At 38.6% G+C, this 23,288-nt stretch overlaps 1 protein-coding gene across 2 annotated transcripts in view; it reads left to right on the top strand.

The window, feature by feature from the left end:
• SA1 (stromal antigen) overlaps nucleotides 1-23,288 on the top strand; it is a 256,210-nt gene that overhangs the window by 163,660 nt on the left and 69,262 nt on the right. For both annotated transcript variants that reach the window (XM_090376728.1, XM_090376737.1), the window contains exon 15: nucleotides 16,766-16,836. In XM_090376728.1, coding sequence (XP_090232854.1) covers nucleotides 16,766-16,836 — 71 coding nt within the window. The remainder of the gene's footprint in view (nucleotides 1-16,765; nucleotides 16,837-23,288) is intronic.

Genomic DNA, 23,288 nt, shown 5'->3' on the forward strand with positions numbered 1-23,288 from the left:
TGTGGGAGAGCACCCTTGCAGAGACAGCCCACCCTCTATGGGGACAGACTGTTAAGAGCAGTAGAAAGTATTTAGGGTGGTGGAGCCCACCAAGTGAAGGTTTCGGTAAGGAGATGGACAATACCTTTTGCTTGCACCATGCTGATGCAAGCAAAAGGCTGTGGGGGACACCTCCTTTCCACAAGATTATAGCACATACACATCAATGAATCACATATATACGTATATTCAGGTTGCACATATAAAGACAAACACATAGCATTCACATGTCCATTTGCCACTTTCACTCATTCTTATGCACAGCCTAAACCACTGCACCCTGAATATGAATATCTCACATAATTTTTGAAAACTTGCATAGCACTCATTTTGTCACTGCACATTACAGTAATACCCCGACTTACGCGAACTCGGTGTTAGGCGGTTCTTGATTTTTTCGTTTGGCAACACTGCAGCCCACTGTCTTCAAGGTCGTTTTTCATATGCTATCGATATACGGTGTGACGGCGAAGAGTGAGAGTGAAAGATGAACAAAATTCAACTTTGCTGCCGCATGAGCTGCACACATATACAAGAATTTGCATTCCAACTGTCATATTTATATGTGTGCGTCCGAATTCGTGCTCAACTTTTGTCGGAAATTACATCGTTTTCACGAATAAAAAACTTTCCAGGCTTTAAGGTTTCCAAAGACCGATTGACAATGATGGTCGGCGGGAATGCAGCTGGTGACTGCAAGTTAAAACCTCTCTTAATTTATCGCTCCGAAAACCCAAGAGTTTTAAAAAATATATCTAAAATTAGCTTACCAGTGATTTGGAAGTCAAATCATAAAGTTTGGGTGACAGCTTCCGTGACGGGTGACGACTTCATACCCGAAGTCGAACGTTATTGCAAGTCTAAACAGATTCCATTTAAATTGATCCTTCTTATTAACAATGCATCCAGTCACCTCCTCCCACCCTAATTAATTTCGACCGACATGTGAAGGTTGTGTTTTTGCCTCCAAACACAACCAGCTTGCTTCAACTGATGGACCAGGGAGTCATCAAAACATTCAGGCCTACTGCACGAGGCTTTCGTTTGCACGTCTGAATGAAGCTATGAGACAAAATAGTGAGATATCTGTTAAAGACTTTTGGAAACAATTCAATGTTTTAGATGGCGTAAGAATCATTGAAGAATCTTGGGATGAAATTCACAAAAAAACATTGAATGGTGTCTGGAAGAAACTTTGTCCATTTTTTTTTCAAAAACGAGACGAAAACAACGCCAGAAACTGATCATGTCGCTCATATGATAGAAGTTGTTAATCTTGCCAGGCAATTAGATTTGGAAGTCAATGGTGATGATGTCAACGAGCTGTTGGATTCACATAGTGAATCCAACTGCAATTGTATAAACAACTGTTTAAATAACTGCAATTTTATTAAATATTTTTCTTTTAAACAATAAATGAGCTCATAGAGATTCGTGAGCAAAACGTCACTGAATTATCCGACACTTCAGACCCAGTTCCACCAGAAAAGCACATGACAATTGCAAGCTTGACAGAAGGTCTCAGCTCAATTGCTTAAAAATTTTAGAAAACATAGACTCCAACGAAGAACGCGTTATAACTACAGAGCAAGGAATAAAAAATTATTAGCTTGCTACGAAGAAATTCTGCATGAAAAAAAGAAGGCACTGTGTCGTCAGACGAATTTGTTAGATTTTATGAAGCCATCGACATCGAAATAACTTTCTTTACGTAACTCATTTATTTTTTTTAATACATAATTTGTATTAATATGTATAAATAACTGCAATTTTATTAAATATTTTTATTTTAAACTAGTGTTTTTGTTAGTCCTTGGTCCCAATTAAACAAAATTTATATGTATTTATGTGCAAAGTTGTACCCCGACTTACGCGAATTCGACTTAAGCGATTTTCGTCGGACCCACCTATCGCGTAACTTCGGGGTATTACTGTACTAATTTTTTTTCACATATATTCGAGATTTAATTGGCATATTCTAATTCACTGACTCAGTTTCTCCCATTACAGCACTCTGAATAATATGGACAATGCACACACGCACATGCACGCATACACTTTTTCCCCTACAGGCTAAGGTTATCCAGACTCAGCAGTCATACAAAGGGATTCACAGTGTGAGGCTGTTGTCCCAACCTGTGCAGAGCCCTCCTCTCACACAGAAAACATTCATACTTGCATGGCATGCTTGCCCAGAGTATTGCTCATCTTGATTGCCATGGGTGCCATAGGTTTGCATGAGAACCGGAAGTTGGTTGTGATATGATATGCACAGACTATATCTCTAATGTCTGCTAGGTAGTCATGTGCTGATTGTTCGTATAGTGGCACTAGAACCTGTGGGTAATGTGTACAGATAATTCCTCTAACCATCATTGATACTCTTGTATAGTTCTTGTATCATAGTGCATATGAGCAGTAGTTTGCCTCATTGGTCATCCAGCTTTAGCAAGCCAGGGATCCCATCTGACTCAAATTCACTGAGGTGTACTTAATATCTTCAAAAATGTGCCTTTGACACATCTTTGAAGAAATTAAAACTTTCATAACAAAACAAGATCTTTGAAGACATTTAACACTTTCATAGCAAAACACATCTTGACTTTACTTGCAGATAGCCATAACAAACACTAACATCTACCCTCTAACAAGATAACTGGTCATATGGATTCAGTGTCTAGACAGGCTGTCTTGAAAAGCTAATAATTTTCATAACTTATACTTTTTTTTTTTTTTTTTTTTTTTTTTTTTATGTGAACCCCAAACACAAGAGGTATTAGAACCTATAGTACTTAGTACCGTGCTTGGGTTGGAGGTTGAGAAGACGAAAGAAGATATTTGTTGACATTGGACTTGAACTTCTGTAGATTGTAATTTTCAGGAAATACATAAGAAGGAAGGTTGTTCCAGAAAACGGCAGTTGATTGAATAAATGAGGAAGATGAAAAGTTGGTTCTGTGGGTTTGAAGTTGGACAATAAATGGATGTTGACTGGTGGCGGCACGTGTTTGGACTGTTTTGAAAGAGAGAGCGGGAATTATAGAAGCCAATTCAGAAGAACAGTGCCCATGGAAGTATCTGTAGAAGAGGCAGAGATACGTCTATGAGAAAGCAAGTGGAGAGACTCTGTTAGAGATGAATCATCCGTAGCCGAGTGGGCAGGAGCGGGAGTGCAGTAGCACACGCTCTTTGAGTAGACCGGGGTTCAAGCCCCTGACTGCTGAATACAGTCGATCTGCCAACCCACACTGGACCATAATCTGCCACACAGCGTGGCAGATTATGGTCCATTTCCCTCAGCATGAATTGTTGAGGAGGCTTCCATCCTGCAGTGGGTTGATAATGGCTGCACTTTACTTTTTTTTTTTACATTAATTAACCTGACTGTCATTCTTCTGAATGGAATCAAGAAGCCTAAGAGAGGTTTTTGGGGACACCACCCCAGATGTGGGAACAATATTCCATGGCAGGGCAGTTTGCGATTTATACAGAGTGAGCAGCTGTTTGGAAGAAAAGTAACACCGAGAGCGAAAGAGAAAACCAAGTTTTTTAGATGCAGAGGAAGCAATATTTGTAATGTGCTTGTGCCAAGAGAGATTAGAAGTCAGGGTAATCCCCAAAAGAGATATATCATTTTGCCTAGAAATCGGAGTGTCACTAAAGATAAGCATAGGAGCAGAAGAATCCTCTTTGCGAGATATAAGACAAGACTGAGTTTTAGAAGGGTTGAAATCAACTAAGTTGTCTTTGCCCCACTGGAGAATTACCTGAAGATCGGCATTTAAGGAATTAATAGCAAATTTTCGAGAAGTTGAAGCTGACTGAGCAGGACAAGGTTTCTCAAAATGGAAAGTGGAATGCAATGTGCTATCATCAGCAAAACTATGGATAGGATTTCCAGTGAATAGAAGAAGGTCATTAATATACAAGAGGAAAAGAGTGGGGGAAAGAACTGAACCTTGGGGGACACCGGCATTAGTGAAGAAGTTAGAAGACAGAGAGCCATCTACCATCACCCTCAGTGAGCGATCAGAGAGAAAACTGGATAACCAATTACTAAAAACAGTTGGCAAACCATAAGACGGAAGCTTGTTTAGAAGACCTTTATGCCAAACACGATCAAAAGCCTTTGAGATGTCAAGAGCAACTACTTGTGATTCACCGAACCTTTCCATTGAATTAGTCCATAAATGGGTAACATAAGCCAGAATATCACCAGTGGATCGGATTCCGTCAAAGCCTTGACGGAATCCATATTGGCGATCATTGATCAGGCGGAAGGTTTCTAGGTAGTTTAAGAATTGGCGGTTAATTGATTTCTCCATTCCTTTAGAAAGAGTAGAAGTAATTGCAATGGGACGATAATTGGATGGGAGGGATTTGTCACCCTTTTTTAGGAACTGGGTGGATATGAGCAAATTTCCAAGCAGAAGGAAAAAGGCCTTTGGAATAAGAAAGTGAAAAAAGGCGGCAAAGAATAGGAGTAAGTTCAGGAGCACAGGTTTTGAGAACAAGTGGAGAAATACCATCAGGACCTGGAGCTTTCTTAGCATCAAGATTCATCAAAATCCTTCTGATATCCTTTTGACGGAAGACCACAGGAGGCATTGAATGGAGTGTGTTGGGAATGGTGGGAGGTGTTTTACCAAGATCATTAATACATGAGCTGGAAGAAAAATGGGATGCTAGCAGGTCAGCTTTATCCTTGGCTGAAGTGACAACAGAACCATCTGGTTTGGACAGAGGTGGGAGCAGAGATGGGCAAATGTTGCGGCCAATAGCTTTGGCAAGAGACCAGAATGCTCGGCTACCATTAGGGCAAGAAGCAAGTTTTCTACTCTTAGCCTGTTCAAACTCTAGTTTGGACTGATTAATAACTGCTTTACAATTGTTGCGAGCTTTGGTGTAGGCAGAAAATGAAACTGAAGAATTAGAAACAAGTCAATTACGATATGCAACATTCTTCTCTTGAACAGCCTTAGCACATTTATTGGAAAACCAAGGTTTAGATAAAGGATGCGATTTTAAAGTGGAGTGTGGGATAAAGGATTCCATTCCTGCAACAATAATTTCACTGACACGATCTGAGCAAACGTCGACATCAGAAGTTTTGAAACAGTAATCCGACCAAGGAAAAGAAGAAAAGAAGTCTCGCAGGTCATCCCATTTTGCATTCTTGTAATGCCAAACAACACGAGGTTGGGAATAGCCATGAGAAAAAGGTTCCATTGGAGAAGAAACAATCACCAAGTTGTGATCTGAAGTGCCTAAAGGACCTCTCACTTCGACCGTGTACTTGGAAGGGTTGTTTGTGAGAAAAAGATCAAGCGTATTGGCTGTATGATTAGGATTGTCCGGTATTCTTGTAGGTAAATGAACAATTTGTGCTAGGTCATTAGTAATTGCAAAATCCTCAGCCTCTCAACCTGCTGGGTCGGTGTGACTAGAAAATGGAAGCCAGCTGGAGTTGTGGACATTAAAATTGCCATGGAAAATTACCTCACTGTTAGGAAAGTTGGACTGGAGAAAGTCAAGTTACAAAGAGAGGAAGTCAAAGAGCTCCAAGTGATTAGTGGAGTTGGGAGAACGGTAGAGATAACAGATGAATTTGACACAATGAGGTAGAGAGATTTTAAGCCAGAGAAGATCAAAGAGAGGAGATTCCAAATTGCCAAGTCTCTGACAGGGAATATCAGAATGAGCATATGCACAAGTACCACCTTTGAGGGGAAAGGAATCATACAGTGAATAATTTGGGCATCTGAGGTGAGCAGTAGTTGAATCAACCGATAACTGAGATTCTGTCAGAAAAAGTACATGGGGTTTTTGCAGACTGCAAGTGGAAATGGACATCGTTGAGATTAGAATTGAGACCACGTATATTTGTGAAATGAATTAGGAAGTGCTTGGGAGGTTTAGATCTTTTCGCAGATAAGCTTGCTCTATTAGTTTGACAATTCATGGTGTATTCAATTGTAAGAAAAAGTGGGTGGGACATGCTGTATGAAGTAATGAAATTTTTGGTTATGGCATACACGTGGTAAGAATATACCCAGATCCTTGACATAACGTGGCCTCGACAATGCTCCCCGCATACACACTACTCGGACTCCCTCCAGTCACTATCTGGCAGAGTAGAGGTAGCAAGATTATACACTAGCTGATCCGGAAGCCTCCTAGAGAGTTACCAATAGGTTCGGACTGGTGTACTAACTAGCGGCCGGCCTGCGAACACCGTTTTAGAGCTGTACCCTCGAAATGTAAGGAATATTGGATCTCGCCACGACGTTCATCATAACCTCAAAAGTCATCAATCATACTGCATGATGGAAGAGATAGGGAAGGGTTGACCGGAACTTAGCTCTAGAGACTAAACATGGGGTCCACCACTTCAAGCCTCCAATAAGCAAAGTGGTGGTATTTCACTGGTTGATGAGAGTCATCTACCACCTAGTACTGCCTGGTAACATAGAGGGGCGGCGTTCCTCCATGTGGTGTGGGCGCCACACCTCGACCCCTGCTTACGTTGGTTCACACCTGGGTGGTCACCCATCATGTACTTGTGCATGGAGGTTATACCCAGGATTACTAACAGTCCCACCATCGTGAAGGTCAAGCAGAGGATTTGGCTGTCACAGACCGTCCAGACTTCGCCGAAATTGGGTCCACTTGACTTGAGTGTCACCCGAATATCAGTTTCATCAGTGTTTTAGACTCCCAGGTAGCAAGTACAGCTTGTCTGGCATATCTGAGAGAAAATGTCTGTGACAACCTCAAGGACCTTGATTAGTATTTGTACAAAATTTTGGATAGATCTATCCACCCCTGGTGAGTTAGTTTCAATAACAAGCAGTGTACACCGATGAGCCAAAACCTTATGACCACCTACCTAATATGATGTTGGTCCTCCACTTGCAGCCAAAACAGCTCATACCCGACAAGGCATGGATGCTACAAGATTTCTAAACGTGTCTTGTGGTATCTGGTACCAACACATAACCAGCAGATCCTTTAACTCCTGTAAGGTCCGTGGTTGAGACCTGCAGATCAGAGTTACTGTTCCAACACAAACCACAGATGATTGATGCCTGGGGAATTTGGAGGCCAGGGCAATACCTGGAAGTCTTCCTCATGTTCTGCGAACCAGGCTCGAATTATCCGGGCAGTGTGGCATGGCGCATTATCCTGCTGAAAGATGGCACCGCCAGAGGGGAAGACCGTTGCCATGAAAGGGTGTACCTGGTCAGAAATGATGTTAGGTAGGGAATAGATGTCAGAGTGCCTGACAGAACATCGCCCATCATAGATGTCAGAGTGACAGCAGAACATCGCCCAAAGTATGACACCACCGCCACTGGCTTGTTTTCGTCCCACGGTGCATCCAGGTGCCATCACTCCCCCTAGGTAAACAACGCACATGTACCCGGCCATCCACATGGTACAACAGGAAACCTGATTCATCGGACCAGATGTCCTTCTTTCAATCACTCAAGTCCAGTTTCGATGCTCGCATGCCCATTGTAGGCGCTTTCGCCAGTGAACCGTGGTTAGCACGGGCACTTGGAGTGGCCTGCGGCTATATGCAGCCCCATTTTCAGTCGGGTTCAATATACTGTGTGTGTTGTGACACATTACTCCTGTCACCAGCATTCCAATTACTGGCGAGTTGCGCAGTGCCATCTAACCACGTACCATCTGGGAGAGCCTTCGCTCACCTCAAGCATTGATGAGCCATGGTTGTCCAACACCTCACCAGTGGTTCACAGGTTTCCCTCCTTGGACCACTTTCGGTAGGTACTAACCACAGCTGACCGTGAGCACCCCACCAGCCATGCCATTTCGGATATGCTCTGACCCAGTTTTCTGGCCATTACAATTTGGCCTTTGTCAAACTCACTTAAGTCTGCTGCCTTTCCCATCTGAAGAACAAGAATAACACTGATTAACGGAGCTCAGTATCAGGTGTTTTTTATACCATGTCCCAACCAGCGCACGTGCCGTAGTTCACCTGCAGTTGCTTCGATTTGCATAACGAACTGCTGGTCACAATGTTTTGGCTCATCGGTGCATATACAGTAAAACATTAACTCAAAATGCAAATGACCTGCAAATGTCAAACCAATCAAACCAATTATTCAGACTATCTGATAAAGTGGTAGGGGAGCTTTTGCAGTGTACCTGACAGTACTTCCCCATATTTTAATATACACTCAGATTAAAAGTTCTAATATGATAAATTTCACTTTTAAATTGGAGTATCCTCATTGTTTAAAACAAAAGGAGTAAATAAAAAATTAAATAGAAAACAGTATTGGTATAGCTTGTCTAATAAGATAAAAGTGCTTTTTTGCTTGTCCAAGTTGTATGAAACTCAAAAAAATAGAAGACATTAAAACCTGGATGACACGATATCTGAGATTTGCACCTGGAAAATAACCGAAATATGATTGTATGGAATAAGTTCTCCAAAATTGTTGATTGTGACTGGACTTGTATCTGGAAGAATTCAGATATCAGAAGTCATCAGGCCATGCCCCTAGGAGGACGAAGGCCAAAATTTAGGACATATCTCCAGTGTACAGTTGCCCATGTAAAATTTCCATCCTTAAGTTAGATGAGTGCAGAGTCTCTCAGTCAGAGGAATCAAGATCAGGTTAGTGGATTTGTCTTAGAAGCCCTCATCACGGTGTCGTCAATAATCATCCTCAAAATGCTGCCCACATCTATTTCACCCACCACAGGATGGATTACAAAGGATGTGCTGAAGTAATGACAAAGGTTCTTAAAGAATTTTGCAACACTGGTACACAATGCATGGTTCAACATTGGCAAAAATCTATTGAGCTGACAGGGATCGGATTGTGGAAAAAATCTATCTGGTAATAAGAACCTTTCCTATAAAAGTCATTGAGATTTTGCGGTGGGGATGGAGAAAATGGAGTCAGTGCATTGACTCTTTTGCAATTTCTACTTATGTGAAATCTGCTTGTAAGGTCATTTTTGACACTGCACTGAATTACACATTTAAATAGTTTTATACAGAGTTGGGCAGAGTTTATTCTGACTAATGAATAATAATTATAATTACAAATTGTTGAGATTAATCATGATTAATAGCTACAATTTTAGTTGTAGTTAATGTTTTCCAGTGTGAATAATTGCTAATCTATGTAATTGTGATTAATTGAATAAATATTAGTCATAACTAATGTACTCATAGTGAATAAAGTTCATTTGTTTAATGATTCTTTGCTCTAGGTCAATATCAAATGAGTTTTAACTCATGAAAAATCAAAATTTGATTTTGCAACTAATCCATCAAACGTCAAATGGTGAAAAAGGTTGTTTTCAATTAAATTATTGCATAAACAAATCGTGGAACATTTTTAATTGAAAATAGTACAGTACAAAAAAATATTTTCAACTGTCTGGAGATAGCAAAAGAAATCTTAAAGCAGTATCAATCCTGCATCAATTTGGAAAAAAAGTTTCCATCCATTAACACTTTTCATATAACACAACAGAATAATGAAAGAAAAAAAAAAAAAAAAAAAAAAATGCGAGTTTGATTTAAGCAAACCCTCATTTCAAATTTTTGTGTGAGAGAATTTGGGCAAGTTAGTCATGAATGCATAGCTAAACAATTATTTGACTGGAGCAGATGAGGGTAAGGGAGTATGAAACTTGATGAATACCTTTTTTTAGTTTCGGATAGTTATGCGAGCTGTTTAAGCTTCTACTACATTCAGTAAAAGAAATGTAAAACTTGTAGCTCGGTTTTTGATGTTGTCGATGAAGTTTGGTCAGTTACAAGATTTTCTGTTCTGCAATAAAAGAAGTCTGTTGATCCTGAGAGTTGCTCAGTTTGCTTCCGATGTCATATGCGAGGGAAGTTATTCAGATCTTCTGTGGCCACTGTTTCCTTCAATAAAAATAATTTTTCCTTTTGATGTTCGGAGTCCACATAATGGCAGCCATTGATTTTTAAATTCAGGATGACAGAATGCTGTGACTGCAGCATCCCACAATTCCGGAGTTGCAAAAGTTTATATATCTTTAAACCTTTGGGCGACACTTTTGGGAAACGATTCCACTAAAGGTTTACAGAAGACCCTTTGCCTTTCATTTGACTTTCCAGTTTTTGATTCAGTGCAATCGATGTGGGTACTACTGCATCATAAATGTGTCTAATGCATTTGCAACAGGTTTTGCACAATCCAAATGTTCTTCTGTATTGACAAATTTGTTTAATAGCATCCTTGATTTTTAAAGGCCTGGAAAACCTGTTTTATGTTCAGTATTTTTCTAAGGGAATTGTACAAAGAATTACGCCTTTTTTCACCCGGAATTGAAAGTATATCTCCTAAAACTTTTGAATTTCAGCTGATTATGGGATGTGAAGCAGCTTTTCACAGCATGTTGCATTTGGCCTTTACCTGCATATGTATGGAAATAAGGTTCTGATGGTGATGTGTTTTTTTTTTTTTTTTTTTTACTTCTGCAGAAGCACAAAGATTTAAAGTGTGTGTGCACAGCATTTTATGTGATTTGGCAGAATGGCAGCAGAAGTATAGCAGGATTCCCAGCTTTCCTCATTCCATTCACAATATGACTCTGAGTCATATTTCGCCAATACATATTTCATTTTTTATCAGGATCCACACACTTACTTTTAATACCATATACAATACCTTGAAAGCTCTCAAAACGTTACTACCATTATCAGTTATTGTTGCCCTTATTTTTATATGATGCAGTCCATATTTGGAATGAATGTCATGCAATAAATTGGAAATTCTATCAGAAATATGCATGCTGTGAAATCTGTGGCATGCTAAAGCTGCAGATCCCTTCCTAAATCTTGCCTTATCCAATGCACTGAGGCCCCGGGTGCCAAGCATATTTCGAGGCCAAGCGATATTTGTGAGATTATAAAGTGCTCTTCAAAGGCAATTAAAGTTATTTTTAAGTTTATACATTTATCAAAAGCCTTATTTTTTTAAAATCGTTCTACACTTGAAAAGCCACAAGTTAGAACAGAGAAAGAAAAACCACCTTTCTTTTTATTCATTTTTCTAGGTCACTAATCAACTAACACTTTAACCGCTTGGCCTCCTAGCGGCACTGCTCCTGCCTCCCCGTGGCGGGGCCAAAAATCTTGGCAAGTAAGTCCACTTGCCAAGGGCTAAAAGGAGCAATCATGGATAACACAGACCATCAGGATATTGAGAACGATAATCCAAAGAGACAAAAGACTGATCGGATGGAGCAACCTTGCCCGTCGTTCTTAATCATCCACTCCCTTACTAGTCAGCCCATGAATAAATTGTCTCCGTTTGTCATACAAAAACATCTGGAGGGTATTGCAGGATCTCCCAAGACGGTGAAGAGACTGCAATCAGGAGACTTACTAGTAGAAACCACCAACCACAGACATTCCGAGAAGCTGTTACAACTTACAAGCTTTGCTGGCATTCCAGTTAAAATATCTCCACACACAACCCTAAATTCATCTAAGGGTGTGATATCCAGTTGGGACTTACTGAACGTCACTGAGGAAGAAATAACCCAAGAACTGCAGGGACAGAATGTAATCGAAGCAAAAAGAATAATGACTAAAAAAGATAATCAACTGACACCTACAAGAAATATTATTCTCACCTTCAATACACCTAACTTACCCTCCTCTGTAAAAGCAGGTTATTTACTTTGCCGCATCCGACCTTACATTCCAAACACTTTAAGGTGTTACAAATGCCAAAAGTATGGCCATTCACAAACTGTATGCAGAGGAGTTCCTGTCTGCCCTAATTGTGGATCCTCAGATCACATACAAAGTAACTGTACAGCTAAAAAAATGACCTGCCCAAATTGCAAAGGTGACCATCCTGCATATTCGAAGACATGTGAAAAGTGGAAAACCGAGAAAAAAATAGTAAAATACAAGGTTGAGAACAAAGTAAGTTACCCAGAAGCGAGAAAATTTGTCGCTCCTACTATAACCAAAAATATGACCTATGCCAATGCTGTAAAAAAATTTCAGACAGTCTCCACTCAAACTGATGTAACAGTTCCCACTAACAAATCAATTTCTGACTGGGCTAGAAATGTTCTTTCTAAGCAACAATCCAAGTTCTCTGACCAGGCAAATAATACTCCTCTGACAATACCAGTGGCATCTCCTGCTCCAGTCATAGATACCATATCTCATAGTTCAAACACAAATGTAGTGAAAAATTTTCAAGATACAACCATGGACACAGATGGCACATCCATACAGGAAGATCCCCTTCTAGAAATCCATGCAGAAGAAGAAATGGACACAGGTCGGCCAGTTTTCTCCAAAAAAGATAAATCTAAATTAGAACGTCATAAGCCAGTAACCTTCAAAAAGCAGTCAGATACATCTCCATCAATCAAACACAAATGATGCCTTGTATTTTACAATGGAACTGCAGAGGCTTTCGTTGCAACACAGATGATATCTGTGATCTAATTAACCGATATTCTCCAGTTGCCCTTTGTCTTCAGGAAACTTACCTAACCTCGCAAATTTCTCCTTCAATAAAGAACTATTGTCTTTATCGAAGAGATCGTAATACAGCAAATGCTGCCCATGGTGGTGTAGCAATCCTAATAAATTCAAAGATCCCAACTAAACATATTCCACTTCAAACTGAAATAGAAGCTGTTGCTGTTCATATAACTCTCCATATTTCAATAACACTTGTCTCAATATACCTACCACCAAACCATACTTACTGTTTAAAAGATCTTGAAGATCTCATCATACAAATACCTCCACCTCTCTGTATTTTAGGGGATTTTAATGGACACCACCCCTTATGGGCCGATCCTAAACTAGACACACGTGGTCGACTCGTTGAAAGCTTTCTAGAGTCACAAAACCTCACCTTACTCAATACTGGTGCGCACACTCACATTCAACTCCCAACTGGACACACCTCAGCAATAGATCTCTCAATTTGTTCTCCAATACTCCTCCCAATCATAGAGTGGTATGTTTTAAATGATCCTATGGGCAGTGACCACCTTCCAATCATATGCAATTTTTTAATATCACAGTCTCCTTCAAACAAACTCCGCAGGAAATGGAAATTTGTTCGTGCAAACTGGGCAAAATTTCGATCATCAATCTCTCTTAACGAGGAAAAAATCCAGCTCCAGAATATTGATAATGTAACAGATCACATCACATCTCCTAAAAGTGGCCAAGGACACAATTCCATTATCAAATCCCCCTGGTCGCAAGCATTATAATTACTGGTGGAATGACAAATGCACAAAAGCAAAGAAAGCAAAAATCAAAGCCTGGAATTTATTTCGGCAATGTCCAACCACAAACAATCTCATTAATTATAAGAAGCTAAGAGCAAAAGCACGATTTGTACAAAGGCAAGCCAAGAAAGAATCCTGGACCCGTTTTGCATCGACCTTTAACAGAAACACTGATCCGAAAACTATATGGAAAAAAATTAGACAGTTATCTGGTAAGTTTCCTACTATACCTTCTCCAATCCTCTCCTGGAAAGGGCAAGATCTATCCAGTTCCTTAGATATTGCTAATGCTTTGGGCAATACTTTTGCTGAAATATCAGCGGCATCAGCATATTCTACATCATTCCAACGAATTAAAAACACTAGAGAAAAGCATGCCATAAAATTTCAAACCGCACGTACTCTTCCATATAACAAACCTCTGCAACACTCTGAACTTCTGCATGCCATTAGAACAGCCCACAATGGTGCTGCCGGGCCAGATGGGATTTATTATGTCATGCTTCAACATCTTGATGACAAAGCTTTAAGCCTGCTTCTGGTTTTTTACAATCGTATATTTTTAGAAAACGTTTTTCCAACTTCTTGGCATCACTCTACTGTTTTTGGCATTCCTAAAACCTGGGAAAGATCCAACTAACCCCTATAGCTATAGACCGATCTCTCTATCAAGCTGCCTGAGCAAAATCCTTGAAAAAATTGTCCACAGAAGACTCGTATGGATCATTGAGTCACAACATCTAATGAGCCATAGCCAATATGGCTTTCGTAAAAATAGGTCTTGCTTAGATCTTATGGTCAAGGCTGAATTCGCCATTCGAAATGCCTTTGTTAAATGTGAACATCTTGTAATGGTTTCAATAGATATCGAGAAGGCTTTTGACACTACCTGGCGGCATGGCATACTTAGTGATCTTTACTCTCTTGGTCTAAGAGGCAACCTTCCTATATTTGTACAGAACTTCCTGCGTACTAGATCGTTTCAAGTTCAGTACCAACATGCCCTCTCCAAAACGTTTACACAGGAAGAAGGAGTACCACAAGGATCAGTACTGAGTGCCACTTTGTTTGCTCTTAGAATAGATTCCATCACCAATCAGCTTCCAAATACAGTTGAGACCTACCTTTATGCAGATGATCTTTCCATCTCCTGCCATTCCCAAAACATGAGGTCTATTGAACGGCAGCTCCAGATATCACTTTATAAAATACAACAGTGGGCCAGCCTCAATGGCTATCGACTCTCGCAGCAGAAAACAGTTGCCATCCATTTTTGTAGACAGTGCAAACTTCATCCGGATCCTGAACTTCAAATTTATAATGTCTCCATCCCGGTCACTAATAGCATCAGATTTCTAGGATTAACACTTGATAATAAGTTAAATTTTATAGACCACATAAAAAATGTACGTACTTCCTGTCTAAAAAAGTTAAATATACTCAGAACTTTATCCTCCCAAACATGGGGCGCAGATCGTACATCTCTGCTTCGGCTATGTCGGGCATTAATCAGATCCCGTCTTGATTATAGAGCTCCCATCTATGATTCAGCCAGACTGAGTGCATTGCGCTGGCTTGATCCAATTCAACACAGTGCCTTGAGACTTTCACTCGGTGCTTTCAGAACATCACCAGCACATAGTCTCTACATTGATGCCCATGAACCCCCACTAACTTTACGTAGGAAAACACTGTTATTGAACTATGCTGTCAAGATACAAAGCTGTGCCATGCATCCGACTCAGTCATACCTGTTCAATCCACCATTAGAAAACCTTTTCAGAAATAAACCAAGCATAGTAAAGCCAGCTGGTCTTCGCCTTCTTGAACTGATGCAAATTTGGAATGTTTCCATCCTTTCCATACAACAGGTAACAACTTGTACTCAACCACCATGGGTTCCACCTCCTATACCGACCTGTGACACTTACCTCTCTCAATGGGGAAAGAACATTTTACAAACATCAAATATCAAACAACTTCACGAAGCTCACACTCAAAGATATCTTGACTTTTCTCCAATTTATACAGACGGCTCTAAATCTAATTCAAACGTTGGATCAGCTGCAGTGTTTCCAAATACAGTTATTTCAGCATCCTTGCCATCTGAATTCAGTATCTTCTCAGCTGAATTATATGCTATCAAACTAGCTTTACAGAATCTCTCTTCTGACTGTGCTTTAAAATATGTTATTTACACTGATTCCCTCAGCTCAATCTTGGCTTTATGTAACTCCTTAAATAAAGTACACCCTGTTCTAGACGAAATAAAAAGCATATTACTAAAAATTGAAGAACGCCATCAACTGGTCACCTTCTGCTGGATTCCAGCTCATTCTGGCATTTTGGGCAATGAACTGGCTGATAAAGCTGCAAAAAATCCAACTAGCTTCGACTTACTGATATCCCTGTTCCGCCATCAGACTATGCATTAACCATTCAGGCTGCATGCCTGTCAAAATGGACAGCAATATGGCACTCTCAAATTAATAATAAACTATTTCAATTTAAACATGATCCAAAAATTTGGCGCTCCAGTGTCCACACATCAAGACGAGAAGAGGTAGTCCTTTCAAGGGTAAGAATAGGACATACTTACCTGACCCACCTTTATTTACTCACAGGGAATGACCCACCACAGTGTCCACTTTGTAATATAAATCTGAGTATTAAACACATTCTCATTGACTGCCCTTACTATGAACAAGACAGAACTTCAACCGTGCTATCACTGGTTAATCTTTGTAGACCAATAACTTTAGAGAATCTCATTGGAGATGACGCAGATATTTCCGAATTTTTCAACTTCTTAAAGCAAACTGGACTTTTTAATCAATTCTGAATTTATGAAACTTTTTCATTTCTTTTTATTATAAATGAATAGGCGCATTATAGCCAAAGTAGCTTATGCGCCATCAAACCTCCATATCAACAACAAAAAAAAACAACCAATGCACTGTGACACCTAAAAAACTTCGCCTTTATTCTAACCATATGTTGGCTGTTGTACAAACAAATTGCAATTGCTTAAATTGATCTTTTAAGTATTCTGTAACAGTTTGAAACAATTTTTCCATTTTCATTCCTACAGTTTGATGGCTTAACATTTGAAGGTCAGATCCAAATAAATGCAGATCTTTAAAAATAGCAAGTAAGAAGGGATCATCATCAGTTTTTAATAATAATCATGGAGTGAAGAATGAATTTTAAAATATTAACTTCAACTTTTTTTTATTATTATTATTTTATTTTTTTTTTTTTAGCAACAGTTGTCACTGTTTTTGTTGGTTTGTCACCATATTCACTCTGTTTTTTGTTATGCCTCTTTTCTTCACATAATCATAGAAAACAATTGATTATTAACAATTACATTATTCATGACTATTAATAGTATTTGCTTTTTTATATATATATATATTTGTTAAAGGGAGAAGAGGCAGATGAGGATGAAGTTTATGCAGTAACATCAGCAATGAAGAAAGTATCCATATTCTATAGGTACAAGATTTTGATATTCTCATTTATTCATCGTTATAAATTCTTGAGCATCTCAAACATTTTAATTTATACTGGAAACAAATTTCAAAATAACTACTGCAGGTAGAGAAATCTTAAAACAACAGTGCCACCTGTGTCGTGTGTGGCCTGCATAGCAAAATATGAGGTATGATCAAAAAGTTCAGACTGACTGTACTGTGGAATTGCTCCATTATAGTGTATTACTACTTGTTGCAACATGTTCCATGACTCATCTAGACATCTGTTTTAATATAAAGTGGACCCCACTTTATGATATTAATCCATTCCAGAAACACCATTGTATCTTGAACACATCATGTGAACCCAGTAACACATTGTTTTTTTGGTAATTCATTCCAAGGCTTCAGAAGTTGAAATTTTCACTATATAATTACGCTATTTATCTCTCTAAAAGGTGAGTTTTATAATGGAAATTGTACATATTGATTAAAAAAATTGATTAAAGCACAACACAAAAAATCAACTAAAGGATGCAAAAACAAAAGACGCAACCAACATGTTTACAAACACTGCTATTGGCTGAGATTCATCCTTTTCCTTCAAGAGTTTGCATAGGTAAAGAACTCTTTGTTGTTTTTCTTTGCATCAAAGATTTCTCATAATCTGCCTTTACCTGCCTAATCTCCTTTGTGACTTGGTTACAGACCAGCTGATATCTATCATAGGCTTCCTTATTATACTCATCAGAGTCATTAGGCCTATAACACACTCCTACTCAATTTTGATCTCACAATGCTTATGTCACACCAAACTGACTCAACACTGCACTGTCCAGCGATGTCGACTGACTTCACTTCCTTGGATTTTATGTGTTTCTTTACTAATAGCATAACCCCTCCTCCCTTCCTATCTTTCCTGTACACATTGTACTCCCCAAATTCCAGTTCTGCATTCTGTGACACTACGTCTCTGATATCCCAACAATATATGGCTTTGATGTTTTGAGCAATACCTTAAATTCATTAAATTTATTTACCAAACTCCTAGCATGCAAGTATACATGCACCTGTTCCTATTCTTAGCTACCCTAACACAACCGATGTGTTTACTTGTACCGCCATGACTCCCAACAGTCTCTGAAATACCCTGCATCTTGTTTTCCAGGCTGCTGCTCATTCCAATAGAAGCAGTGCAAGAATCACTTTCACCTCTGCCAGTGGCTACTGTTAATCTATTAGTCCTTGTATTCCCCCCCCCCCAAGCTAGCAGTTTTCTGACCTACCTAACACTGCCTCAGTAGCGTCAGCAAATATTCTTGCACACTTTCTATTTAAGTGTATCCCATCCCTGTAGAAGCAGTCTCTCCTGTTAACAAATACAGACCAGGCTGAAAAAAAATTCTGCTCCTTGAGCCTTTCACAATCTTTCCAGTGCCGAATTGATCGACAAGGCTCTCATCATATACTCCCTCCTATCGTGTCTGGGCAGAATTGCAGACACTTTCAAATTCAACCCTAATTCACAGCTTTTTTTCAACAGTGACTTGTACTTGTAAAGTAATTCTGCTGGTCTCCTACTCTTAATATCATTTGTGCCAGTGTGTACAACAATATCACCTTTTGTTCCCTTAAAAGATGATATCCATTCTACAATGTCATCAACCTTTGCCCCTGGCAGACATAGCCTGGTCCTGTTTCACCTATCCTTTTTACATAGCATGTTCCCCGTTTCCCTGACAAAAGAGTCACCAACAACTACTAGTTCCTGTGGGACCAGTGCATTCTGCTTTGGGGGTTGCCGCTGTGTTGTGTGATGATCAAGTGCAAGCTCTGGCATTGATGTGGGCAGCTGAGAGCTTGATGGGCCCCTCAATTTAGATCCTTCGAGGGCATCTGCCCTGTCCTTCTAGCTCTCATATAGTCCCATAACAATACTGAATTGTCGCCTGATTTCCTCAAACTGCTTTCATCACGCACACACACAAAGACATCCCCCTTGGCATATCATGTCCCGTACCCTCCATAAACATCAAGCAAGCATTGCATTTTAAAAGGCTGTGATTCAGAGGGTAACTGCCCCCATCATTTCTCCCCTGAGCCACAGCACTCCATTTAGCTTGGGCCTTTTGCTTTGCTGCTCTGGTCTGAGTCATGATTTCGATTCGATTTCAATTTCAGTACAAAATTATAACCCTAAACTTGTATCCCAACACAGTTGTAACACTATATATCTATATATATTTTTTCAGTCGAGTATTATCTTCGAGTTTCATTATATAACTTCCGTATCAAGTTATGTATTAATTAATTAATTATGTTATGTTTGTAAAATCTAAGTCATATGTATTTAGTTAAAAAGTACAATTTAATTGACAGTGAAGTTTAACGAGATTAATAAATTTTACTGATTAATTGATAATATTATATACTATACTATACTAAGCTAATGCTGTCTAGTTCGGGATATAATGTATCGTATAACAAATGTGGCAAGTTACGGATGGTAAAACTACGGACACTTAAGTATTAATTAACTTCCAAAATCTGGCTGTCTCAATTCAGAATAAACAAGGATCTTGACTAGGTCTATAAGTTACTTACAGAAAATAATTTAATATAACAATTAGTCAATAAAGTGGCTAAATATAGCTAAAAAACTTCCTGTTTGCCGGCTCTGCAAAATTTGTAAAACACATGGATTAGATACCCTTACCGATACTAAGTAATAACCTACAAAATCTCTATCTAAGTTAAAATTTAAACTAAGTATCATAACTAGGAATATAAAGCTACTCTAGAAAATAAGTTACTATGCCAATTTAAGTTAATACAACAGAAAAAACTTCTCTGTAAAGCCTAGTAGCTTCCAAGATATTTTTCTAAAGTGCATTTCTGGAGGTCATTACTACAGAATGATAAAAATAATTTGCAGTTTCTGGTTTATTGAGCATTTCTGTTAGTGCAATATATTATAAATGAGTAGTAAACTTGATCTGATTGCATTTGCGATAATACCGACAGCCGGAATTCTGTGGCTTTTTACGTTATTATGGCGAAATGTGTTTCTCCTTTCTTTTCAATCATATAAAAAACATAAATAAATTTTCAGAATCTCTCTTCATTCCTACTTTTTAAGCTTCGTAAACTTGTTACTCTGTATCTCACTTGCGTGTATCACGTTAGTTGCAATTTGTGCACGCTATGTTCTTTGTTATTGATTACTTATCTTTTTTATTGTTTTAAATTTTACAACCCCAAAAAAAAGAAGAAAAATGTCAGTGAGCGGAAATATCAATTAGTTAGTATGTACATATTACAGTATTAATTAAGATATGTGCGTAGGCTTAACTTTATTTTTATTTTACTAACCTGTGGAAAATATTCTTCTTTTCATGTATCATTTAATTTTGTTAATTGGTAAGGTAATAAAGTCTAAATTTTTGCTTTACATCTTTACTTTTATAGCCTGTGAATAATATTCTTCCTATTTTCTCTTATTAGAATTGCCATTTAATACAATTAAAATTCAATTGGCAAATGTGATCACAATGACCAGCATTTACTACATATCGTAGTGTGCGGTATTTTATTATGGTGAGTCCATCGTAAAGTGATTTGATCATACAGTGAACCAATCGTAAAGCAGTGGTCACTGTAAATGCAAATTGCTTGTGGAAAGGTTGAAAAGGACAAGAGTAATATATATATATATATATATATATATATATATATATATATATATATATATCACCTGTTTATCTACAGTCAGTCTGAATTAGCATATGTTGAATAGAAGATGCCTGTAGCTATGAAAAATACTCTACCATATGAAGAGTCGGCAATTGAAAATGAAGCTTGTGAATACTCTCATCTTTGGAGAATTGTAAAATATAGTCCTAATACAATTGTAATTAATATGTTTTAAGAAAAAGCACAACAAAAACATTCTTAGAATGTTAAAAATAGTTTTCAGACAAGCTGCTATGCATCCTTCAAAGACTTTTCAGTGTTTTGCAGTTTAAAAAGAGCTACGTGCCATTTGAAGATAATCCTCACTCTGACTGTAATTCAACTTCATAACCAGTGATTCAGTTACTCATTGTTTGTGATATGATCAGGGGTGTTTGACTGTCCACAAGTTTGCAAGATTAGTATTTCTTATAGGGCACATCAATCAACCTTTTAAAACAAGGTTGATTGATCCAATGATTCAGTAACTTATGTTTGTGATCTAACAGGTCGAGTGATTGACATTTAATTTCCTGCAGAGTTGCTAGCGAAATTGGTATTTGTTATGAGATGAGCCAGTTGATTACGACAGAAGATTTGGGAATGTACCACATTTCAGCCAAGTTTGTGAGAGAAGAGAACAAAGAGTTCTGCATATCGGGATCATCATTAACTTGCTGCTGCTGCCGCCATACTTTGTTTCTTGAATTGTTACTTACTGTTGATGAATTGTGGGTATATGACTATGACTCGAAAACAGAGGCCCAGTTCACTCAATAGAAGCTCCTTTTCACCTAGACCCAAAAAAATTTTGCAAGACAATCTCAATCAGATGTGAAGATCATGCTTATATTTTTTGACTGCAGAGCATTTTTCATTATGAATTTGTCTTGCATGGTCAAATGGTGTACTAGGAATACTAAAAAATATTTTTGCAGCAATTGTACAATGCTGTTCAGAAAAAATAGCTGAAAACGTGGGCTTCAGGGAATTGGTGCCTGTATCAATGACAGTGCCCTTGTACACTTGGCACTTTCCATACAGGAATTACTTGCAAAGACGATAAATATCACCACTGTTCTCTCATCCCATACTCACTGGATTTAGCTCCCTGTGATTTTTTTTTTTTTGTTTTGTTTTCCAAGATTAAAGCCTCCTTGAAATGCCAGATATGTAAGGACTGAGGAAATTATTCAGAAGGTGACAAAAGTATTAACAATTCTAGAAAGAAGCCTATCAGGAATGCTTCCAGAAGTTGCAGAAGTGTTGGAATTGGTCGACAGCTCTGAGGAGACTACTTTTATGGAGATACATCCAAATAGCCAGTAATCTCCATCATTTTGCAAATATATTTTAGTTCCCAAACTTTTTGATCACACCTTGCACTGACACGGCCACCCATAAATAATTCATGCAGCTATTAAAAAAAAAAAAAAAAAAAAAAATATATATATATATATATATATTATTATTATTATCAGTGTATTAGGTGGAGGTGCTGAACTTTCAGGTGTAATTACATTCACACATGAGAAGTTATTAAGGAGTGAAAATGCCAGAAGATTATCAAATTGTAACAGGGTGCTTAATGATATTTGTAATAACTGGATGCAAAGTGGAGGAGAAATTGTTGAAGTTAAACATAAGAAAGGCACCTGGGATGGGTGGGATCTATCCAGTTATTTTAAAGGCGGCAGCAAAGGAAGCATGCAAACCCTTAGCCATAATTATGAGAGCATCCTTGGACTCGGGGAGGTCCCCACGGACTGGAGATGTATAAATGTATCCCCAATTCACAAAGGGGGATCAAAGGGTAACACGAGTAATTACAGACCAGTTAATTTAACTTCTGTTCCGGGTAAAATAATGGAGTCACTGGTTAAAGATGCATTGCAGGATCATCTAGACAAGACTGCAGCAATAATTCAGACACAGCATGGGTTTGTTAAGGGAAAGTCCTGTCTGACAAATCTGATTGGATATTATGATGTGGTTACACAGGAACTGGATGCAAAAAATAATTTTGATATCATATACTTGGATTTCAGGAAAGCTTTTGACACTGTTGCGCATGGAAGACTACTGTACAAATTGGAGCAGAATGGTATTAAGGGTAAGTTGCTACAATGGATAAAAGAATGGTTGAGTGGGAGAATACAGAGGGTGGTAATCAATGGGTGCTGCTCTTCGTGATGAACCTAAGCCTGATATACGTTCATATTGATGAACGTATATCAGGCTTAGGGTCAAAGTTTGCAGATGATACAAAGGTTGGCAGGGTTGTTAATGACAGTAATGGCAGTGTGCTACTGCAACAGGATCTAGAAAATTTGGGGATGGGCTGAGAAGTGGCAACTGAAGTTTAACATTGACAAATGCAATACTGCATATGAGTAGAAGTAACCCCAAAGGAATGTACCAACTGTGTAGTACTACACTTAAGGTGGTAGAAAATGAAAAAGACCTGGGCGTAATTGTGCAGTCAGATACAAAGTTTTCTAAGCAATGCAGACAGGCTGCCAGGGCAGGTCATGGGGTATTGTCAATGATATACAGGAATTTTGCTAGCAAGGAAAAGGAGGTGATTGTCCCTCTGTATAAGGCAATGGTCAGGCCATCCCTTGAGTACTGCATACATGAACCTCATTTTAGGAAGGACGTAGATTTGCTTGAGCATGTACAGAGAAGGGTAGCAAGATTGGTGAGGGGAATGAAGGGATCCTCTTACCAAGAGAGGCTTAA

This window comes from Mastigoproctus giganteus, chromosome 1 (assembly GCF_048544385.1).
Source record: "Mastigoproctus giganteus isolate SK-2022 chromosome 1, ASM4854438v1, whole genome shotgun sequence".
In the NCBI taxonomy this organism is placed as follows: domain Eukaryota; kingdom Metazoa; phylum Arthropoda; class Arachnida; order Uropygi; family Thelyphonidae; genus Mastigoproctus; species Mastigoproctus giganteus.